The 16,795-nt window shown below is 37.8% G+C and overlaps 1 protein-coding gene across 1 annotated transcript in view; it reads right to left on the reverse strand.

The window, feature by feature from the left end:
* Positions 1-683: 683 nt before the first annotated feature.
* Positions 684-16,795, reverse strand: part of LOC107702072 (triple QxxK/R motif-containing protein-like) — a 26,327-nt gene continuing 10,215 nt past the window's right edge. The window contains exons 3-4 of the mRNA XM_016504266.1: positions 9,454-9,539; positions 684-2,605 (exon numbers count right to left, since the gene is read on the reverse strand). Coding sequence (XP_016359752.1) covers positions 2,498-2,605; positions 9,454-9,539 — 194 coding nt within the window. The 3' untranslated portion in view covers positions 684-2,497. The remainder of the gene's footprint in view (positions 2,606-9,453; positions 9,540-16,795) is intronic.

The following is a 16,795-nucleotide window of genomic DNA, read 5'->3' on the forward strand; positions in this document are numbered from 1 at the left end:
TAACAACGGTAAAGTTCTGGCAACCACAGCCACTGGTATTTTACCTTAAATGTCACCGATTTTTTATTTTATTTATATATACAGCATAACAAGTGAACACTGATGTGTCACTTCACTTCAAAAGTAGGGAAATTTACACATTAGTCATTGCACACAAACTTCTTTTTTTTAAATTTAATTAGTCTACTTAATCTAACAATTAACAAACAACTGTACTCAGTTCTTAAATGTGCACAAGATTCAACAGTTATAATCATTGTAATGACAATTTTAGTTATCATTACATAATGTTTTAAAAAACAGATTATTAAACTTACCAGTTCGCAATTACTCTTATATTAAACATTGAAACATTCATTTAAAACTATCTATCTATCTATCTATCTATCTATCTTATTTTTTAAACTGCTAAAATATATCAAACTTAAATATTTATTATATTTTATTTTTGTCTAATTTGCCATGCTAATTTTAAACCCCTATATTTAGTGATAAATGACTGCCGAGATGCCAATAATAAAAATGTTTTAAAAGAAGTTTTGTTTATTTCTATTTGTACATAATCATCTTTTAAAGATACCCCTACTAAGTGTGCAGTAAACACTGTGTAGGGACTGTGTGAATGTGAACGCAGCTTGAGTCTTGAATTTTGTGCACAGGGTGATGTGCTTCGGTCTCGTAGTGTGTGTGTTTGTTTGGCATTAACAAGTGGAACGCCACAAGGCACTGAAACAGATACTATTTATATGCTCAACATTGTTATACGATTTCGAAAATGAACACAATAAGCTTTTATAAATATCAACGTGTTTTGACAATGTTTATTATTTTATATCAAGTATGATAGAAACAAGAGAAGAAAAACAAGCAAAACAGTCAACAAGGAACACGAGACTCTTTGTTGTGGTTTAGTTCAGTCTCACTATGAAAGAATTTGGAAAGCTCTCGAGTCCAAATCAAAGACAGGCTACAAAAATGTTTTGTTCAATAGGGTATCAATCCTTGAATTAATGATAACAGTCAGACGTCCCAGGAAAATAAAGGTTGTCCTGAGTTAGGCACATATACCTCATGCAGGGAAAGATAAAACAACTCTCACGGCCTGGAATGAAATAAGTCATTGCTGTGCATTTGTACGAGATCCAATGCGCTATACAAAGAGAATGTAAATGAACTTTGAATGTCATCAGCTTCAGCCTTTCATTTTCCACCCTACGACTCTGTCTTCCTCCCACGAACGCATGCACACAGGCCCCACAGTGTGTAAAGGAAGCACTGGATGTCAGAGACCAAGGCAGGGCCATGCGGTTTATCTTCTGAGATAGATCAAAAGATGCACGCTAGCTAAAAGTAACAGCACCTCGCGCTGATTGATAATGCTTCAAGTGCTGTTTCTATACGTCTCTAGAGGTCACATACGCACACACATACAAAAGCGAAAAGCACATCAAGGTCTACGTGGTAATGTTTGGTATCTTCACTGATGCTCTTTTGGCTTTCAATAACCAAAGTTTGCGATGTTTGATATGCCAACGAGCTGTACGATGACGAGAAATGAGACAGAGAATGTCAGCATTACACACACAAACAAGATCACAGATTGCCTCTGATCTCCAGCATTGAGATGTCTAGATCTGTAAGAAGTGTTTGTGGTATGGAATGCAATATACCTTCTTGTCTGCCTCATTTATCTGAAATATTTTCTCCACAGGATGGGGATTTTTTTTTCTCTCCAATGGATTATGTAATAAAATGTCAACCAATTTGGTTAAAAATGAATCCATCTGTGCTAATACACAACAGTGAGATGGAAATGATTAAAGGGATAGTTCACCAAAAAATGAAAATTTACTCATCATTTACTCACCTTCATGTCATTCCAAACCTGTATGACATCTTTTGTGGAACAAAAATAAGAAGTTTAGAAGTTGAGTTGCTCTTTTTCATTAAGTGAAAACGAAGATGAACCAGGAACTGTCAAACTCCAGAAAGCACCATAAAAATTTCCTGAAGCCATGTAATAGCTTTGTCACTGATATTTGTTATTCAGTGAAAATCTAGTCTTTGATTATATAAAAAAACAACAGCCTAGAAATTGTGATGTAAATAACTCCTTTTGGGTTTCATGCAGAGAGCCAAATGCATTTCAAAAGACATGAGAGTGAGTTAAAGATGACATAAGTTTCATTTCTGGGTGAACTATTCCTTTAAAACTAAAAGATTCAAATGGAAAACAAGCTGGCTCTTCAAATCCCAAAGCTGTGGGTCATGTGAAGCTTTATCAATAATCAAAAAGGATATCAACACTGCATGGGAAGAAAATCTTTAACTTCATGCTTCTATGCACTTTAAGACTTATCTTCTTTCAGTGTCAGCTTGTATAAAAGAGGACAAAGATAGGAAATGTGTAATACTATGAAACTGCTGGCACACCATGAGTGGTTCATGGGTTGAGCCACCCAGAATCCTCTGAGATGGCGTCTGTGAGAAAAGTCCTTCAGTCCATGTCCACATCCAGATCCAGCTCGGTGCTCAGGTTGAGGCAGAAGAATGCATAGATGACTAGCAGGAAGACCAAGACAGCCACAATGACCAATATGGTGTCCTGCAATCACAGATAAAAAAAAGAACGGTTTAATCTTTCTGATTCAAACATTGCATAAATAACCATTAATAAGAATTTAGGGCAGAGCACTAGCATCAAATTATTCACAAAATGTTATACACTTGGATAATGCATTTAATTAATCTGCCAATGTGGAAACATAATGATTCTGAAATGTGCAGTTTCATTCTCACAAATACAGATATGAAACCAAAAAACATTTTACAGTCTGAAGCCATTGAACAGCTTCATAAAGTTCAATAAAGAACTTTTTATTTGATAGTTTTTCAGAGAAATCAATGCTTCATAAAATCCATAAACCAACTGATCTGAAGAAACTACAATCTAACCTTAAGAACCTTTAAATATACAAATAAGGAAGCCTATAGAGCAAAAAACAAAAAAGAAGAAATGTATTGATCGGATAGCTCTTTGATGGAAAGGGTGCTAAGCCTTCATTTTTCACAGTTTTTATGTTGCATTATTTAAATGCATATTTAATACTGCTTTAAAATACCGAAATGTGGCAATGCCCTTCTCTAGCAGTTTGAGAATGAAGCACACTCTTTTCATTGCATGTTCATAGACACATGACTGATCATAACCAAACACAGATATGTAACTCACACCACAAATACTCAGCAGAAGTATCAGTATATTTTGGGCTCTTTATCTTTCCTCTCGCTGTGACACAAATAGGGTTTGGCAAACCCAGCAGGCTCAGAGAAAGTTAATCTCCCAGAAATGTCTTTGTTCTAATTAAGAGTTGTTGGGAGCTTAATGCCCGAGCTAAATTGATGATGGCTGAAGGAATGGTATTCAAGCATGAATTAGACTTAAAGCAGTCATTTATTACCTTTTGTGTTAAATTACAATCCTCATCAACCTCAGTTTCATTAAGAGCACTCAAGTATTTAACAAAGCAATTGTTCTTCATCTTGATAACTCATTATCAAACTTTCTAATCAAAACTTGTGTGGTTGTGCGACTTTTTTGCCTCGTTGGAACATTCAGAAGTTGATGTTTTTCTAGAAATGAATTACAATTAGAGAAAACTGCAAGTATATACTGAAGAAAGCTGTGAGAACTTTTTTTCTGCTAAAACGTTTATACACTTCTTGTAGAATCTCCAAGTTTTTATCTTTTATCGGAATAGTTCAACCAAAAATGAAAGTTGGATGAAAATGTATTCACCCTCAGGCCATCCAAGATGTAGATAAATTTAGCATTACATCACTTGCTCAACAATGGATCCTCTGCAGTGAATGGGTGCCGTCGGAATGAGAGCTGATAAAACAGATGATAAAAGCATCACAAGTAATCCACACGACTTCAGTCCATCAATTAATGTCTAGTAAAGTGAAAAGCTGCATGCTTATAAGAAACAAATCCGTAATTAATGCGTTTTAACTTAAACCGTTGTTTTTGGATAAAATACCAAAGTCCATGATTCATAATAACGCTTCTTCCAGCCTATCTCATCCTCTCACATAATAATCCTCCAACATATTTGTTTAGAACTGTTTTGGACCATTTTTGCTTGTAAACGGTGTTTGATCTTTGCATATTTCTCTCCTGATTCAGACAAGATGGCTTTTTCACTGAAGGAAAGCAATATTAAGGATTATGGACTCATATGGTTTGAAGTTTAAAAACGTCTTGATGGATTTGTTTCTGAAAAACATCAGCTTTTCTCTACATAAGACATTAATTGATGGACTAGGGTTGTGTGAATTACTTATTATTGATTATTGTGATATTTTTAATCAGCTGTTTGGACTTTTATTCTGATGGCACCCATTCACTGCAGAGGGTCCATTGGTGAGCAAGGGACAATGCAAAATTTCTCCAAATCTGTTCTGATGAAGAAACAAACTCATCTACATCTCAGATGACCTGACGATGAGGATAAGGATGAGAATGAATGAATGAATGAATGAATGAATAAATGAAAAAGGGGTGTGTAAACATGAGCACAACTGCAATTGTATATTTGCTAGGCAATTCGATCAAATATACAATCTGTGAAACAAGAACTTAATTCACTAATAAGCTAAAGGAATGTGATGAATGCCAATAATTTTGCCTTTGCTGCTGTTGTTTGATCACTAATCCACGGCATCATGCATCCTCCTGTAGACATCTTAAAGTATGTTCTTCAAAGACAGAAGAACATAGAATGAAAGATGGACAGAAAGACAGAGAAAGTGAAATAATATCACACACATCCATCTATTCCCCCTCCTGTGTTCATTCACACATAAACACATGCATACACAAACACACACATCAAATACAGAGCAGCGTGCAAATTCACCCCGAGCAGGCAGAGATAAGCCACCCAGCAAACAGGAGGCTAATAATAATTCTAGCAGATAAATTGTAAGGGGCTATTAAAAGCCTCCACGACAGCTATGACTATCTGTGTACAAGCTGTGGCGGCAGTCATCAGTGTGTATGTCCTCATTAGCACTCGCTGCCCGCTGCATTTATCTTGTTCCAGCCAGGCTCCAAACAGCTTAAGCCTCTCTTAATTGGAAAACTTTTAAATTTCATGCACTTTAGTTTCATACATTACCAGAGGCTCACGCTGATTCAAGTTCTTTATTTAACCGCTTTGTGTCAGAGCCTAAGTGTCATCGCATTCAAAAGGAATTGTTTTGCATTTGTCTCTGGTGAAATGTGGCAAATGTTTCTACATTTTTAAATACAGACTGAGTAGCAACAAAAGGACAAAGTAGTTCAAATGTGTCCTGTTTACAAGAGTGTCAATGACTAATAAGACTCTCCAAGTTGAAGAAAAAAAAAAAGTCCACACTTTTATTTAACAAAACATTTAATCACTTTAAAAATGTAAAGTAGTTCAAGCAAGTAACATTATGAAAACATTTGCATGCACATTTTAGCCTGTATTTTCAAAAAGGTTTTCAAAAACATTTCTCAAAGGTTTTTTTATATTATTTTTCTCAAAGTATTTTTCTGTTTACAAATATTTATATAATCTTTAATTTATGAAGATCAAAAAGTTATGACCTTGACACAGTCATCTACAGGTGTCCTCATTGTGATATCATTTCCAGTTTTGTATTTTTCTAGTCATGTGACAACAAAATCCTGCATTTTAGCTACACCACACTGACTGATTTGGTATAAAAAGGTTATATATAAAATTTAGATGCTAAATTATGTATCAACTTTATTTCAATTACTAAAATGATGTGTAATGATGTTAGTTTTAGTTAATTACAACCGTGCTGCATTTGTGCTTTATTTTTGTTTAAGTACAGTTGGACACAAGAAGGAGCATCATGTCATCGACCCAAAAATCCTTTCCTGAAAAGTAAAAAGTAAAGTAAAAAGCCATGAATACAGATGTGGTCTCATATTCTTTGATGAGAAAAAGACACAGTAAGTCCAGAGGAGGCTGTGTGAAAATGAAATTGTCAGATGAGGGTATGTGAGTGAAGAGAGGGGACCTTGTTGTCTTGAGGAAGCTAATAATTCAGCGGCCTACGCTTCAGTCTCCCACATTCTGATGGAAAATGCTGGAATATTCCCAACAGCATCATGTGGCTCTCAACAGCAGCTGTGGCATGCCTTGAGTGAGTTCCCATTCATCTGGCGACAGGCCACTGTCTCTTACACGTGCACACACACACTCGCATCTCCTCATGTGTCCTTGTATGAATTCTCACGGTCTTCTGGTTTCACCCAATTCTATGGTATTTTCTCATATAGCCCTGTGTTCATAACTTTGGCCCTCACGGCCAGGTGCGGTACGGCATCAGCGTCCAACAGAAACAGCTGAAGTGGGATTTTCCCCTGTGTTAAGTGGTTGTGTAGTTATCTCTGCCGACCGCTGGCTGCCGTGCTGCGGTGTCTTTGTGAGAGAGGAAGGGTGTGTGTTTGAGGCATAAAAATGAAAGTTTCACTCATACGAGTGTTGACAGACTGTATAAACGCAGAGGTGTGAATGGGACTCATAAACACAGTTTGCATACAGCGAGAGATGCAGGTCTGAGACACATATAATCTAAAATACTCTTTTCTAAGAGAGCACAGGGTCTTGTCTTCTAGTGATACAGAAAACAATGTCTACAACTACTACATTTAGTTTAGGGATGTATAGTATTAGTGCCATATCAATTATTTACAGTCAATACGGTATATTTATTCATGCATGGTCATTTCTACCATTTCCACTAAGAAAAATTATAATAATTGATAACACTGTAAAATGTACTGTATGTAATATTTTGCAAATCTCATAATAAACGTCCGTTTGTGATTGGGAAATGTCCTTGAGCCAGGATTCGAACTCGGGACACCCATAGCGCAACGCCGCTATACGTCAGTACGCTGCCCACAAGGCAATCAGCGCCGACAAGACACTGAATTTTCACTGATTTTCTAATTGAACATGAACAACTAAATTTGAATTCTAGATTATTCTTCTGGTATTATTTCACTAAAATTAATAAATAAATTAATAAAACATTTATTTCAGAGGCTTGGTGTTCGGGTCTTGCACCAGAAGGTATCAACATGTTCAAAAATGTGGTACTACTATGGCTTTTGGTATTTTAGAACCTTAAATAAAAATCACTGGGCCTTACTTATGCATGCAACGGAATGTACTGAAGAGTGAAACAGTTCAAGTTGGCCAGCGGGCTCTCAATATTCAGCTCCAGGGCTAGCTAGTTGGCACCGATTTTTTCAGGCCAGGCACCCCACACAGCTGAGGCCGCCAGCACCTCTACTCCGTGCCAGGTGATGCCATCCGCTCAGCCAGGCACCAGGGAGCCAGACAGTGCCCACAGCAGGTGGTCGAGCGCCCGCTGCCTCCCCAAGCCGGCAGGCAACATCCCAGCAAACCAACTGGCCTACGAGTGGAGAACAGCAGATTGAGCAGACTGCCAACACGGACCCCAGGATGGCCCGAACCTCAGCCTCAACTTGATCTCCAGAGCCTCACACAGAACTCACAAACGGGAGCGATGCTAAAGAACGATGGAAGACGAAAAAGAAGAACGTGTGTGCGTTTGGGTGGGTTGAGTGAGGGATGGTCATAGATGGAGAGCCACCTGCCAAGCATGCACAGCCAGAGAAAATGGCCTGTGGAAAAACAAGTGGTAAAAGTATGAGTCAACTCCTCAGAAAACCAAGGAGACATACCGCAGAGAAGCGCACACCAGAACAAAACTCAAGCTTGGAGCTCAGGGGTCCGTTAGTCACATTACGAACCAGAACAAACAAATCGGCGTCCACGTTCCTCAGAAACGTGCCAAGTCAATGACCAAATCTATACGCAATAAACTACATTTCTGACAGAATGAGGGGACGCTGCTTTCAGCAGTAAACAAATATTTTAACCACTGAGCTCATAGGCTTCACGCATACCTGTGGAAAGAGATTTAGTTGCTCCCACATGTCCCAAACGAACATTTGGAGCCATTAAGGATGAGAAGGTTTTCTTAAAACATGCACATGGAATTCATGTAAATAATTTTCTCCGTTTTAAGCTCTCAGTAATTGGATAAAAGACTAATGAGACTTAGAAGAATTGTAATGAGGGCTTGGCTTTCTAACAATAACAATTGAGTTACTAAGACCAGTTAATCTTCAGCCTTCACATTTGATTTCTTCATACCAAACTAAACCCAATACAAGCAAACGCAATGTTTTAAGTTGAATTCAGCTATGTTTCTACATTGTTCAGTCCACCATGAAAATATTGCAGCTTATGAATTATTAATTAGTTTCAGATCATTGTTGTCAGTGAGAGGTCTTAGCATGGATACTAGCGGTTTTGGCTACAGTTCCCAATGTGGAGCTCTGGATTCTGAGAGAACTGATAAAACATATTGCACCACAAATTCTCATGCCAAAAACCAACCAAAAATAACACCCTTGCCAAAATGAACAGGGACGAAGAGAGTATCTACACAGATAATTTGAAAGCAGTTGTTTTGATTAATTCTGTTAACAATAAATACACCCATTCATACATTAATGTTCACATAAAACTAATAATTAAATAAAAAAACGTAAAAACTAATAATTAAAAGAAATATATTGATAATTCACACTAAAATTCTGTCATAATTTACTCACCCTCATATAATCCCAATCCTGTATGATATTTATTATGTGAAGCATAAGAGTATATATTTTGAAGAATGTTGGTAACCAAATAATTTTGGTGACCATTGACCAAAAAAAAAAAAAAAAACAGAAGATATTTTCAAAATATCTTCTTTTATGTTCTTTTAGGTTTTTTGGATGAACTACACAAAACGAAGATCTCTTTGAAACCAGTCTTTTTATACAGGACAAGTTTCTCTTTCAGTGCAAGTCTATGGGATTTAACCTTTTTTATGAAAATTGTAAGTCTGATGGCTAAGAAAAGTAACAGTCAGGTAATATTTGAGATGTCATGTCCACAACGCAAACGTCCAAGACAAATTATGCACCAAAGTTGAATACAGTATGAGCAACACTGACAGTTATACTTGACCAAGCCAGTGCCATTAATACATGGAAATCACACAAAGACAGTGAATAAAAAGCTTTTTCCTCAAACTCTCGATTATTATTCTGGAGTGACAGCTGAGAGAAAAAGAAAAATCGAGAGAAAGCAAAGGAGATGGTGAGGGAGAAAGAGAGCTACTCCTCTGAGAGTCAAACAGCTCTTCTCTGCCTCATCAATATGGAGACTGCTTGAGCTGCTCTCAGGTTGGAGAGGTGTGATGAATAATGTGTGTGTGTGTGTGGTTTGGCAGATGGGGGAGAGAGGGATCATTTGGGATAGAGGGGGAGGTAATGAGAATGAAAGACAGCCATCTCACCCTGATTCCCGGAGCACTCCTCTTCGCCTCCGCCTTCAGCCGAGTGGCTCGCAGCGCCGGCTTGGGTTTCTTGTAATCCTGTTTCCCTGAGAGAGAAAATGAGGCACTCGGGTCATTCCTGCCATGTGACATTTGGAGTTACATTTGCATTTTGAGTTAGGCTGAAAGCTTTTTTCATTTAACAGCTGAATAATGTTTTAATAAAACAAATATAATGCATTTGCTATTGTCTTCATCAGTGTTCTATTACGAATCATTAAACTAATGCATTTTGCTGAAACATTCTTAGTTCGCTATAATGTATTTGCCTGTTTTAACCCTTATTAACGTGACTTAATATGAGCCTGTTAACCTTCTGTACTATCTTATATAAGATAAATTAGTATTTAATTTATGCATGACTGAATTAGTCTGAGCTTATCTTAAATATACAAAGATGGACCATCACAAACTCATTTATTCCACATTAATTATTTACTTTTTATTGGATCAGACTGGCAAAAGTTAAGTGGTTTTTACACAAAATTGGATTACATATGCCCCAAAATGTTCTTGGTTTCCTTATTACCTGCAGTGTGTCACATTTCATGTTTATTGTGGTATTGCTATTTTTTGTCCTTTCAATTTTTTTTTTCAAAAATAAAATAAAATGCTATTCATGCATATAACGACTTGCACCTTTTAAATGATGAGCATTTTTTTTTTTAATTAAGGTCATATGGTGCGGCCAACATGGAGTAACGTAATTATATTTATGAAAAAATGGTTACACTTTATTTTAAGGTGTCCTTGTTGTTACAGTGTAATTATACCTTTAAGTACTGAGTAATATTAATTAACTACATGTACTTTATGGTCAGGATTAAGATTAGGGTTTGGCTTAGGGTTACTTGCATGTAATTATGCATAATTTATTGTTATTATAATAGTAAGTACATGTAACCTGTGTAACAACAACACCTTAAAATAAAGTGTTACCAAAAACAAAACAAAATAAAACATTAGAATATATTTTAAAATATTTGTGGAAATAATTATAAAAATGTGTACACACAGTAAAGATAACATATTATTATTATTAACCTTTTACTTTTTGTTATTTATTAATAACACCTTCAATACCACGACTGAGCTGAGACCCTTGAGCAAGGCACCGCGCCCCCCACTGCTCCCCGGGTGCCGCAGCATTGGCTGCCCACTGCTCCGGGTGTGTTTTCACGGTGCGTGTGTGTTCACTACTCTGTGTGTGCACTTGGATGGGTTAAATGCAGAGCACAAATTCCGAGTATGGGACACCATACTTGGCCACACATCACTTCACTTTCACTTTTTTCACTTTATTATTACTTTGCACTTGGTTACATGGTATTATTTTAAAGATATATTTAAACTTCTGAAAAATGTAATACATTTTTAACCAACATAAATATAGCAAGTGTCATTTACCCACTGCATATGGGAATGCATACTATTTCACACCCTATTTAAAAAAAAATAGTAGGTAGTATACAGAGCGCATACTGCACACAGTATGCAGTAAGCAGTGCTAATGCTCTGTTAATCAGAAAGGAAATCTTGAGCGCACTAGTTCACCTCAGTGGCAGTTATCAGGCAAGAACTGCAATGAACCCGCCGGGCAAAGCCACCACCTGGAGCATATGTGTGCAAGGTGTGCGAGGAGCGTGGTGTCTCTAATTAGAAACAAACAGACGAAGGAATAGAAGTGAAAAAGTGGAAAGGCAACAGCTTGGTGGGCAAAGGAGGGGGCCGTCCTCAGTGGCTGCAGCAGACTCGGGTCAGACTCAAGGTCTCCGTGAGAGCTGTTGACACACAGGGGCCGTTTCAAGTGCAACTCCTGCCTCATTAAGACTTATTTACATGAAGTGGGGGAAAGAGAGAGTGTCCTTATCCATCTTCAGCAGCAGACTGCCGGGCTGGATACTCTCAGATGCATAAGCTAGACACTGACCCCTCCCCTGGGACTTTCACAGGTCTCTTCTGCCTTATGGTGCACCTTCTGTGTGCGACGCAGGCCTGCGAGAGGCCATTATCAGAGGTAAACATCCTGTTATTTTGTTGCAGTGCTGAATGATGGCTTGGTTCGGTACAGACTGGGCTGTTAAATAATGAACAGTGTGTTTGTTTGCAGAGACTTGTGGAATAGTTCTCAGCTCGGTCTCTGTGGGAAGAGACTGCAGGGCATTAATGCCAATCATCGGTGCAAAATACTAAACTGAACTGACCATTCGCACCTTGAAAACATTACTGAGCAGTCTTAGCAACTGCTGCTGTTGGCCTAATCATCAGGCAAGCTTTCTTCAGTAATTGTTACATTTATCATTTAGCAGATGCTTTTATCATCTAAAGCGACTAACAAATGAGGACAACAGAAGCAATCAAACCAACAAAAGTAATAATAATAATAATGTATATTTTAAATAAAAGAATGTAATTTTAAATAAGAAAATAGAGTAAAATGTTGCAGGGGCATTTACAATAGTGACACCATGTAATCATGATGGTACACACAGTATTTTTATTTTACAAACCTTTAAATTATTCAGAATATGCTCTGTGTCAGCCTTCATTTTTAAAAGAACAAGATTAAAACTGCATATTATATGTTTTATTATTGCAATCTAATGTAGATGTTTTTATTATTGCATTTGTTAAGTCAAAAGAAGCTTTATTATTGACTGAATTTATTCTTTATTTACTTATAATTTTTTTATTGACGCTTGTTGATATAAATCTTTATTAGACTACAGTGACAAAAATTGTTTTGATAATAATAATAATAATAATCATCATTATTATTATTATTATTATCTAAGCAAAATTGTTTTGTGATCTGAATGGTGAGAAATGGATTTCCTCATTTTGAATAATGTCTAATTGTTAAGATACACATTTCAAACTTGAGAATAGTTGTATAATAATTGTGAATAAATTATCCTAATAGTATTTATCCTATTATCCTAACAGTATAATAAATAGGTTACTTTACCTGTGAATACGATATGGTTGTTGGGTATATTTCTTTTTAAAGATTCACCAAATAGTGCCAAATATCTGTAGAACTGATATCTCAAAAAAAAAAAAAGTATATACACTGCTTAAAAAATTTAAAGGAACACTTTGAACACACATCAGATCTCAATGGGGAAAAATATCATGCTGGATATCTATAGTGATATGGACTGGGTAATGTGTTAGGGACACTTCATTTCCAGCGATATCGTCGACTTGATTGCACAGATACTATTTAAACTGAACTGAGCTGGATGATGACATCACTGAATTCAATGATGAACTGCCTTTAACTTGAGTTTAACTTGGAAAAATTGAGTAATTGTCATTTTGCATTATTGACACACAATTTTCCTAATTAATGCTGTACAGTTTCTTTGACACAGTCTGTATTGTTAAAAGCGCTATAACATAATAATAAATAAATAAAGGTGACTTGACTTAGGAATGAAAGAATGCCACATCGTTTGATGGAAATTAGGATTATCAACCTACAGAGGGCTGAAATCAAAGACACCCCGAAAATCAAAGTGAAAAAAACGATGCAGCAGGCTATTCCATTTTGCTGAAATTTCATTGCAGCAACTCAAAATGGTACTCACTAGCTTGTATGGCCCCCACAGGCTTGTATGCAAGCCTGACAATGTCGGAGCATGCTCCTAATGAGACGACGGATGGTGCCCTGAGGTATTTCCTCCCAGATCTGGACCAAGGCATCACTGAGCTCTTGGACAGTCTGAGGTGCAACCTGGCGGCGTCGGATGGACCGAAACATAATGTCCCAGAGGTGTTCTATTGGATTTAGGTCAGGCGAGTGTGGGGGCCATTCAATGGTATCAATTCCTTCATCCTCCAGGAACTAATGGCAGTCAGGGTGCCATTGTCTAGCCTGTAGAGGTCTGTGCATCCCTACATGGATATGCCTCCCCAGACCATCACTGACCAACCACCAAACCGGTCATGCTGTTCTCCATGGCTTCTCCAGACCCTTTCACGTCTGTCACATGTTACATGAACCTGCTCTCATCTGTGAAAAGCACAGGGCACCAGTGGCGGACCTGCCAATTCTGGTGGTCAATGGCAAACGCCAATCGAGCTCCACGGTGCCGGGCAGTGAGCACAGGGCCCACTAGAGGACATCGGTTTGTTTCTGATTGTTTGGTCAGAGACATTCACACCACTGGCCTGCTGGAGGTAATTTTGTAGGGCTCTGGCAGTGCTCATCCTGTTCCTCCTTGCACAAAGCAGATACCGGTCCTGCTGATGGGTTAAGGACCTTCTACGGCTCTGTCCAGCTCTCCTAGAGTAACTGCCTGTCTCCTGGAATCTCCTCCATGCTCTTGAGACTGTGCTGGGAGACACAACAAACCTTCTGGAAATGGCACGTATTGATGTGCCATCCTGCAGGAGTTGGACTGCCTGTGCAACCACTGTAGGGTCCAGGTATCGCCTCATGCTACCAGTAGTGACACTGACCCTAGCCAAATGCAAAACTAGTGAAAAACAGTTAGAACCTCCACCTGTAAAACCATTCCTGTTTTGGGGGTCGTCTCATTGTTGCCCATCTAGTGCACCTGTTGTTAATTTCATTAACACTAAAGCAGCTGAAACTGATTAGCAACCCCCTCTGCTACTTTACTGACCAGATCAATATCCCTGGAGTTTATTTGACTTGATGCTATACTCTGAATAAAAAGTGTTCCTTTTTTTGGACAGTGCATATATTCTATAGCCAGTAACCAGGGGGTGGGGCTTGGATAGGTGTCAATTCTAGCTATTTTTAAATAATAATAATTAAAAAAAAAAGCATTTTCCAACTCAGTAAGCAAGTAGAGCAAAAATATAAAAATCCAAACACTCCTACAACATATTATGACTGTCTTTCTGTCTCTCTCCCTCTCTTAGTGTCTACAGGAGTTTACGCTGGCACCTGCAGAGATTTTACATGGTTCTGAAAGCAAAACTCGTTTTGTTCCAAGCCAACTGGGACAGATTAGGTGTGTGTCTTATTTTTCTTGAAACTTCCTGTTGTGGTGTAAATACCCACAACAAACAGCCTCAGCCATCTGTTCCAAATGAATAGTTAATTGTGATCATATCAGAGTTTGAAATAAATTGTTTATATAGCGAGACTTTGTGGCCTTGCCAGTACGCTGAATCACGCGCCATCGAGTTCAATGAGGCGTCTCTCTCTGCGTGAGCACTCACTGATGATGACGACTCGATTGCCTTCTTGGCTTTGCCGTCTCACTGCGGTTGCTCTCAAATTGGCCAGCGATACAGAGGCGGGCTTTGAACGCACCTTCGCTCATTAATCATCATTCAACTGCATCACCGCAGTGTGATATCTCCCCCAACTTATTTACCAAAAGCAGAGTGGAGCCTCTCTAATATAACATGCCATTGTTTCCTGTGTACTTGAGCGGTATGACCCCTCCGTACACACTGTGCTGTCAGATGTTGACAGGGAAGTGACAAGAATCAACCCACGGGGCCAAAGGTGCCTTTCAAAACTGCTGCAGCTGATTTCATTTCTAAAGCCATGATTCCTCATCCGCAGACAGATTCTCTTCCCTTCAGCCCGGCGCTTTTCTAACATGATCTGGATAATTCACAAATTGCACTTCATTACGGGAGAAAACAAGCTCTTTGGAGAGTGGAGAAAAGCTCTCTGCAATTATTCCTGTTATAGGATTGCAAGAAAGTTTTGATAAGCCTACTGCCCAACTCTGGCAACAAACAAACAAATAAGAAAGAAAGAAAGAAAGAAAGAAAGAAAGTTCTTTGGTATCTACTCTTAAAAATAAAGGTGCTTCATGATGCCATAGAAGAACCTTTTTGTCTAAATGGTTCCATAAAGAACATTGAACATCTGAAGAACATTTCTGTTTCACAAAAGATTCTTTGTGGCAAAAGAAGGTTCTTCAGATTATAAAAAGATAAGAAAGAAACGGTTCTTTAAAGAATCTTTGACTGAATGGTTCTTTGTGGAACCAAAAATGGTTCTAGGCATGCTAATAAGCAACTATTTAATAGTGAGAATTGGTCTCTATGCTAAAGCGTTACCACAATACTTTCAGGCCTAACACTTTGGATTTAGTGTGAACAGGCCTTTATGTGCCCAATTTGAATGCAGCACTGACTGCACATGTACTGGGAGTGCACAGAGGTCAAAAATAAAGAACTTTGTCTTTGTAAACAAATGGACTCATTCAACACAAAATAGACAGAGAGGGAGGGAGTGCAACCTTTGCACACAGCTAAAAACACTGTGACATGACCGTGATGCACAGGTGAGAGTTCTGCCATCGGGCGACCGGGTCAGACCACGGTTATGAAAAATGAGAAGATCTGTAACATGCAAGCTCCATTCAGCCCTCATATCAGAGATATTAAGACCATATACAGATCAGCCGAGTGCACATTCACACAAAAATGATCACAAACAGAGACTCTTAATAGGCAGGGATTGTGTCTGAGTGTTTGGTCATGCAAATAATTGCTGGACAAAGGCAGAAAGGATGGTGTGAATGATCTTGACTCAAGGGGGATGACCACACAGACCTGAGGAACCCTTTTGGTGGTTGACAGCTCTCCGGAGTCCATTATGCAGCTTAATAACAGTATTTAAAGTCAATGTGTCTACAGCAGCTCTACAAGGTACTTGACATCACAAAAGCTTTCTCTCCTTAAAAAAAAAGAGAAAAAAGCAAGACCTGTCAGGATAAAAATTACCTTCCCATTACAATCTCAAATTACGATGTGTATTCTTCCTTTGTGCTGCTTTACGCTATTTTGGTAGCTTTTTTTGTTAAACAGCGATTCTCTGAAATAGGCTGATATAGACTTCTTTTCAAAGCAAACTGAAAGGTTCTTTATGGAACCATTTAGACAAAACGGTTCTTCTATGGCATTGTGAAGCACCTTTATTTTTAAGAGTGTATGCCTCTATAATCTTCTTCACATATGGCCTTATTCATAAAACACGAAGAATGAATTTATGTGCAAACCGTTAAAATCTGCATTCAATTAATTGGCACAAAATATGAGTGAATTATGAGCATTTTATACAAAAATGTTGTGTTTGTGTTTTACAAAGGCCTATTGTTTCTCAAAATGTCACACTGCAAACAAATATTATATTACAGGCAACCAAATGCAAATGTGTATATAAATATATACATTTAAATATATACATCTGGTCCCCTTCTAAAAAAAAACATCAGTGTAAAAAATTAATAATTTAAAATAACTAAAATAAAAAAGAAATTATACAAAAATAGCTAAGAAAAAAAATACATTTCATACTAAT

The sequence above is a fragment of the Sinocyclocheilus anshuiensis genome, unplaced genomic scaffold (genome assembly GCF_001515605.1).
Source record: "Sinocyclocheilus anshuiensis isolate Anshui unplaced genomic scaffold, SAMN03320099.WGS_v1.1 scaffold54, whole genome shotgun sequence".
Taxonomy (NCBI): Eukaryota; Metazoa; Chordata; class Actinopteri; order Cypriniformes; family Cyprinidae; genus Sinocyclocheilus; species Sinocyclocheilus anshuiensis.